Source organism: Gadus macrocephalus, chromosome 5 (genome assembly GCF_031168955.1).
Source record: "Gadus macrocephalus chromosome 5, ASM3116895v1".
Taxonomy (NCBI): Eukaryota; Metazoa; Chordata; class Actinopteri; order Gadiformes; family Gadidae; genus Gadus; species Gadus macrocephalus.
The window spans coordinates 8,081,371-8,089,156 of NC_082386.1; the positions used below are offsets into that span (position 1 = coordinate 8,081,371).

A 7,786-nucleotide genomic window follows, 5' to 3' on the forward strand; every position below is an offset into this window, starting at 1 on the left:
AATTATCTAAGGGGGGAAAAAATATATATCAAATATGTATTACATGCATACACACATTTTTTTGATTTAATTGTAAACAAGACAAATAGGATATACTATTATCGAGTGAGGAAAGAAGGAAAAGAGTAAAAGAGCGAAAGAGTGGAGACACTGGGCATAGGCCTCAGTAGTACCAGTGACTACTGCCCCTAGAGGCTAGAGGCGTATTTGCGCTCTGCGCCAACCTCACCCACTCAATGAGTCTGTCCCATCTGTCAAGGCTGTCTGCTCCAATGTGGCACACGCACACTTTAACATCAACACACACATCAACACAACTGTACAGACACATACAATCTCTTTCCCCCACACTATATTTCATTCTTATTTTTACCCACGAACATGGATGTGCTCTAATGGAGACACACACACAAACACAGACACACACACACACACACACACACACACACACATGCTCTGAGTAATGACAAAGGAAGGCCAATACAAAACACACACAACAGCTTCTAATTTGGAGGGCTCAGCCACAAGATAGCAAATGACTCACTAATTATGGTCCATTTAACTCTACAATCGGACCAAAACGGCCATCAACCTGCACACAATGGCGGACTTACCTTAAGCACTGGAGTAGCCCAACTGTACTTTTATTTTCTTACTTTTAGCCACTGCAGAAATGGCACAGGTGGTGGCCATTTGCATTTACATTTAGGGCATTAAGCAGACGCTTTGGTCCAAAACGACTTACAATGTTTAATACACACCGACAGCGGAGTCAACCATGCAAGGCGACAGCCAGCTCGCCATGAGCAGTTACGGTTTGCTCAGGGACACATCGACAGCTAGGAGGGGAGGGGATTCAACTAGCAACCTTCCGGATACAAGTCAACCTCCTCTACCGCCTGAGCGAAGCCGACCCCCGAGTGGCCATGTACACACACGCCATTTGCATGAAAACCTTTGCCAAAGAAAATAACTGGGTAATCATGTTCTTACTTTGCTCATGTGTTTTTTACATTTGCAATTCATTTTCCCCCTCATACAACCGCCGACGAATGCAAGCAGATTGGCTACAGATGGGTCTATGGCGCAGGTGATTAAAAGCTCAGAGTGTGTAACTTAACCTACAAGTGTGACATTAGAATTGGGTCCTGTTTTTCTTCCTTCCTTCCTTCCTTCCTATTGCCCCCACCACTATCCTCCCCAGCGGTGCATCTCGTGTCTCACTAAAGCGGCTGCTGGTTTGCGGGACATGGTCTCTGCGAGCACAAATGCACGTCGAGTATGTTGCGTCGACTCGTCTCCGTAACGAAGTGAACTACAAACAAAACGCCCGTTAAGTGAGTTAGAATGCTCTTCAAGATGGCGGCTGCTGCTTCGGACTCTGAAGTCATCACTGCACAGTTCTTCCGGAGAGTGGCTGCGGGACATCTTCACTGACAAACAGCGGGCAAAGTGTGTTTGGCTGAATGTTTACGCCAAAGAGCTAATGTACTTGTATGTACCATGACCAAAGCCACTAATCAGTCGCAGATGTGTCAGTGGTAAACCACATCCAAAATCACAAGCACGAATAAGGCGAGTTAAAGATTTATAGATTTACATACTTTCAATTTGGTTTTCCCTCTAAAATCATGTTCATAATGTGACTCTACTCAAATATAAGCAGGTCAAAAGAAAAAGTTGGATGACTTCCAGAGAGTCCACCATTCTAGGCAAATCTCTCCCCTCACACTGCTGTCAGGCGTGGGGCATCACGTCTGCACGTTAGCACTGATCCTATCAGGGCGCGGCCGCGTCATGCTAACACAAGCTGCTGAAGCCCTGCATTCGTCAACGCCGGCCATCGATCCCCTGCTGCAGATCCGATTAGACAAAAGGGTTGCAACGCGTCTGGGGAAAGTGCAAGAGGTAATTAAGAGCGAGAGGGACAGACAGTCAGACATGGGGAGGGAGTGGAGGAGCATGATGGAGATGAAGCGTGCCATCCATACCGTGTGACCAAAAGAGATGGGAGCATGGAGAAGCGATAGGTGGGAGGTGTAGGATCCGGGGGGGGGGGGGGGGGGGGTGGAAAGGCGCTCACTTTTGTTGTAGCAGGTGGTGAGCACTGCCTTATCCGCGGGACTGGCGCCAATGTTCCATATCTCCCCAGCTTGGTGCAGGAGCACGTTCTTGTTAATGATGTTATTCTCATCATCAAAGTCAATGATGTGGATCTGGGGGTAAGCACAGAGAGAGGGAGACATAAAGACAGAGAGAGAGAGACATAAAGACACAGAAAGAGAAAGATACAAAGACAGAGCGAGAGAAAGAGAAAGAGACAGACAGACAGACAGACAGACATAGAGAGACATTGGACAAAGAAAGAAAGAGAGAGAGATTAGATGAAGCAATGATAAGTGCCCCTCCCTCTCATCTACTGAATGCAACCACCACAGTTCAAAGCTCTGCTAATTTCTCCTGCTCACCAAAAATGAGCAGATTCTGATTAACAAACGCTCTCTGAAAGATGATAGATCGTTTCCCACCCCAGCCCTTACAAAAAAAAAATACTACAGACTTCACGTATTCGTCTTTTTTATCTCCTTGATTTGCTTTCAAAGCAGCGATTAAGACAGTCTGTTAGAAGTCCTATTTAATTGGGGAATCATGGCAGTCCCACATGTGACACAGCTGCAAAACAAGCTGAGGAGAGAAAAACAAAGAAGAAATACGGATTACAGTTGAGCTTTCCTGGCAAATGGTATACCTGCGTTCAACGTTGGGTTGTACTCAAACTGTTTTGAAAAGGACTGGAGGAGAGTCTGAGGCCTGATCTTTAACAACTGTTCAGTAAAGTTTGTCTTTTTCCCCCTCAGGACTATATTCAAGTGCAGAGGCTAATTTAGCTAAGCTTTGTGTTAACCAGTAATCTCCAACCCATCTGTGCTTCCCTATTAAATATGGTGTTCAGAATTAGAGGAATACACTACAGAAAACGATTATTACTGTAACAATTACAAACAAAGTGTAGCCTGGAATTAGAAATGTTGTGCTCCCTTTTAACGCAAATAGAATATTGTTTGGCCACTTTTTTAGTAAAAGAGAAAAACATGTAGTTCTTGATCACTGGTTTTGCCCTGTGATGAAATCCGGATGACAAATGGAATAGGGATGTAGATTGTAGATTGATACTCTGTTTAACCCTCTTTCATTAGATATGAAAATATATTAGGGCAATTTCTCTTGGCACAATGTATATATTTGCACTGTACCTCTTTGTGCCAATCAATTTTGTGCGGATATTACTTGAACGTGTTCAAAAAGTCCAGACATTTACATAATGTTTTGTGAGCTGAAAACGTAATCTGTACACTTGTTTAGTGTACAGATTTGAAATGAATTGCTGTACATAAATCTTAACCTATAAGTGTATAGTTAATGTTTTTCAAGCCACAAAACTTGATTTACATGTGTTGATTTTGTAAATACGTGCAAGTAATCTTATCACTAAATTCACTCCATACCTAGCACAGTAAAAAAGTGAAACTAAAGTAAACAAAAACCATGAGTGGGGGCCTCAAGGTGCTGTTGCTCTCTTAAGAGGGGGGCTTACATCACTTCAACGGGGTGGGGTGCTGCTGGGGCATTTATGGGGTTCCACAGGACCATAACTCTATCAAGGCAGCACCTTCACTCCCTTTATGCCTACACTAGTTTTACAGGCAGACGCAGGAGGGGCAGTCCGGCTGGAGGGAGGGAGGGAGGGAGGGAGGGGGGGGGGACAACAGCAAGGAAGCCAGTGAGCGAGATGGAGAGAGAGAGAGAGAGAGAGAGAGAGAGAGAGAGAGAGAGAGAGAGAGAAGAGTCTTGGAGCAGCATCTTTCAGTGGCCTCAAAGTCGGTCAGGCAGCCATTAACCTTGAGTTGGGTGAACTGCATCAGGTGCATAATTTTTTTTATTATTAGCCCAAAAAATGATTAAGCAAAGTCTGAATTTTATGGCGGTGCGTTCATGCGTGTGTGTGAGTGTGTGTGTGCACGTGCGAAGGGGGGAAGGGGAGTGAAATACATTTGGGCTGGCAGGACAGTGTAATTGGAGGGAAGGTGTCCACGGTACCTGGCATTCCCCACCACCGCACACACTCCAGTGATCCCAGGTGAGAAAAGGATGGATACAGAGCGCGTGTGAGTGAGTGAGAAAGTGAGAGAACGAGAGAGAGAAAGAGAGGTTCCAGCCTTCCTCCCTCGCGGTGATTTATCAATCGTGTTCGTCCAAGACCCAGGGAGTGAGTCATAGCCTTCAGCCCATCTGGCAAGCGGCCCGCCGCTTTTAATTAGGTTCCTGATTGGTGGGAGGAGGCAGCGCGCGCGTGTGTGTGTAGGCGTGTGTATGTGTATGTGTGCATGCAAGTGAGTATACGTGTGGGTGAAGGCATTTGTCTGTGCGTGTACGTATGTGTGCGTGCGTGTGATGCTGGCACACTCAAGAGAGGGATAAAAAACACTGGCTAGATCCTGAACCCCCCCCCCCCCCCCCCCATCCGCTTCCCTTCATCCTGTCCCCAGCGCCAAACCCAGCCCCACCAGAGACATCCACAAACACTTAACTTGGGGGACCTTTTTTTTTTTTTTCTCCGCTAAAGCTCTTTAGCCGCACGGGTGACAGTGAGCGGGGGGGCCCCGGTCGGGGGGGGCGGCGGACGGCCCATAGTGGTGCCAGGCCCCGGCGCTTTATCTCGTTAGCAGCCCTAAATGCCACGGCGGCGAGCCCTCCGCGATCTGTCATTCAAGCTATTGGTCTCTGAGGGATTTTAAAAAGGTGCTCAGCGAGTTAAGAGAGGCATTTCCACCCTGCATTATGCTTAATGGGAGGTGGAAAGGCCAGAGGGCTTATGGATACAGCTGAAGTGGGGGAGGAGGCGGGCGGCTGTTAGAGTGTTGGGGTGATGGGGGGTAAGGAGTGGGGGGATAGGGAGAGGGTTAGGGCAGGGGGGGGGGGGGGGGGGGGGTGGTAGGGGAGACGGAACAGCAATCAGAAAGGCATTTTTCACAACACGAGCACAAACTAAACTGGACTTGGCAGAACTGAAATGCAGTTAAGATCCGCAGTGATCATACTGAAATGTGCAATAAAAAATAATAAAATAAACGCCACTGGCTGCACTCCAGATGCAGAAATTTTACGGAAGCAGGATAAGGGGAAATTATGTATAATTATTTTCAAATCAGTACATGGTAATTTTTTGGTAAGGAGAAGTTAATTGATGAGATGAGGTATCCTATTTTTATGTTTTTTAATAGCAAATCTGAATAAAAAGGTGTATTCTTCAACATGAATGAGGCTTACTTATATACCAGCATCGGGTTATTTAGTCCTGTCACCATGGCAATACAAGTGGCTATGAATGTGAAAGAGGGAAGCATTATTACTGTACTGTACAGCATGCCTCGCATCTGATTACCACAATGAGGTTAGCCTCACAACGCTGTGAAAAATAATCAATTTGATTCTCTCTTGTGTTTTCAGATCTGTGGCCATGCCAGAGAGATGGAAAGTATATTAAAAGGGACTGCCAGTGTAGAGTAACAAGAAAAACACGTAGATCAGATGCATTGTCACTTTCCCCAACCAGCTCCACATTAGACTCGCTAGACAGAACTTGGACGTCTCTCAATCTGAATCCAACGCCAGACCCTTTTCACACAACAGTCTGCCAACACTTTTTTTTTTAACCATCTCTTTCCCATCTCAATTAATTATTTTCCCATTAGACACACCAACAGTTTCTTCATCTGTCACTGTATTGACCTATGCAAAATGTGCACATGCCAGGGAGCAGCACACCCGCACACATAGACTTCTACCTAAATATACACAAAGCCAGCCAAAACTGTACTTCTTATTGTACGCATGTCGCACGCACAAGCACACAGTTTTCTAGGCAGACATCCATGAACAAACACTTGCGCTGACACACAGGATTGCAGATAAAGAACCCTCTGGGTAGCTTTATGCAAATCGTTCAATAAATACCTTAAATTATACAATTTTCCACATATAATAAAGATAACTACACTTATTTTCTTAAGGCCTGCTTTGTTTGTGTTGCTGGTGGACAGAGAAGGAGCTTAACAAACAACGCCTTAGGCTATAATTAACTACAAAGTGTATGTTTAACAAAATATATCCATCTGTTATGGGGCCATTGGATGAGAAATTCTGAAATTAGCTTTTTATGTCCACTTGGTTACTACTTTATTGTTGTTATTAGGGTTGAAATAAAGTGCAGCTTGCAATTTTGTTGAGCTTATATTTGTCACGTGAGCTCAAAATGCAGATCAGTTTGATTGAAGTCACAGCACTATATGTGTCTGTCAACAATCCTTACTTGTATCCATTGTCTAGGTCCTTGAATCCCCACCCTACATCAGGTAAACAGTAACTAAATTGGTATAACAGTTAACTCTGTTTACATAATTGGTCTATTAAAGGAAGGTAATCTTATAATGTCTCCCGACCTACAATTTATTGTAGCTTTTAATAGGTGTGCATTAAAGAATATGTTTAACGGCCAATAAAGAGAAATCCATTTTTAACACTGAATAATATAGACTGCAGTAAGTGTGTGCATGTGTACCTGCATGTATACATTGTTATATATATATATATATATATATATATATATATATATATATATATATATATATATATATATATATATATATATATATATATATAGATAGATATATACACAAAATAAATAAAACAATATGCAACACAGGTTACATAATAACCGTTATTAACAGAGGATACATTATAAACACACACAAATCACTAACATGTCCAACAGGTGGTCATACAACTGCATGCCTCTATCATCTTGCACACCTGTTGTGCAGCAAAGTTGATTTACAGTAGATGCCCCGGACTTAATTTTTCCCTAGTAGACAGCAGCATAATCTAGATCAATATGAATTAACCAAAAATATTTACATGTCGTTTAAATGTAATAAATAGTAGAATAACTAGAGCATTTCATGCACATGTGTCCAATATTTTATATATTTTTGCAACTGATACCTACATCTGACGTCTATTCGGTTTTACTAGGATGATTTATTTAAAAAAAATCGTATACCTATTATCAGAAAAGTGCTGCCTGGCTTGAAAATCAAGTTAAAAGTATAGAAGTGATGTCAAATAATTCAAACATTTATATTTATATTAACCACACCTGGTTATCGAATTTCAGAGACTGTGTGCCGACCAGGAAACGAATGGCATCAGTCTCAGCCGTCTGGGCAGTAAGAGCCCTTGCCTGCAAGAAGAATGCAAGATACCAACATCATTCATAACGTTACTGTAAACAATAGTATTTATGTCAAACACTATAGCATGAAAGGAGGTTAAGCAACGACAATAGAGAACGGATGATCTATGACACGTAGATACGTTTAAAATGTAATGTGACAAGAATATAATAACATATGCCATAGTAGCTAGCTAGTGTTCATTTATATGGAGAGTGATGTGGTGTATAGGTTAATCTACGTACCTGGAATTCGAGACCATAAATGACAGGTGCATCGTCTTCCATTTCTCAAATTTTTGCAGCTTTGCCCACCTTCGTAATGTTCAAATGTGTTATTCTTTGCCCTACAGTAAGTGAAATACTAGTACAGTTTGTGCTACATTAAACCTTTCCTAAATGCATTTCCGCGATATACACTTTTTGCGTACGTAGCGAGTGCGTAAAACGCGTACAAGGAACAGTGAAACGTTCTTCTATGTGTTCGACGGCGTA

General features: G+C 43.1%; 1 protein-coding gene across 1 annotated transcript in view; it reads right to left on the reverse strand.

The window, feature by feature from the left end:
* eipr1 (EARP complex and GARP complex interacting protein 1) overlaps positions 1-7,735 on the reverse strand; it is a 33,856-nt gene extending 26,121 nt beyond the window's left edge. The window contains exons 1-3 of the mRNA XM_060051988.1: positions 7,538-7,735; positions 7,217-7,300; positions 2,084-2,216 (exon numbers count right to left, since the gene is read on the reverse strand). Coding sequence (XP_059907971.1) covers positions 2,084-2,216; positions 7,217-7,300; positions 7,538-7,579 — 259 coding nt within the window. The 5' untranslated portion in view covers positions 7,580-7,735. The remainder of the gene's footprint in view (positions 1-2,083; positions 2,217-7,216; positions 7,301-7,537) is intronic.
* Between the last annotated feature and the right edge of the window lie 51 nt (positions 7,736-7,786).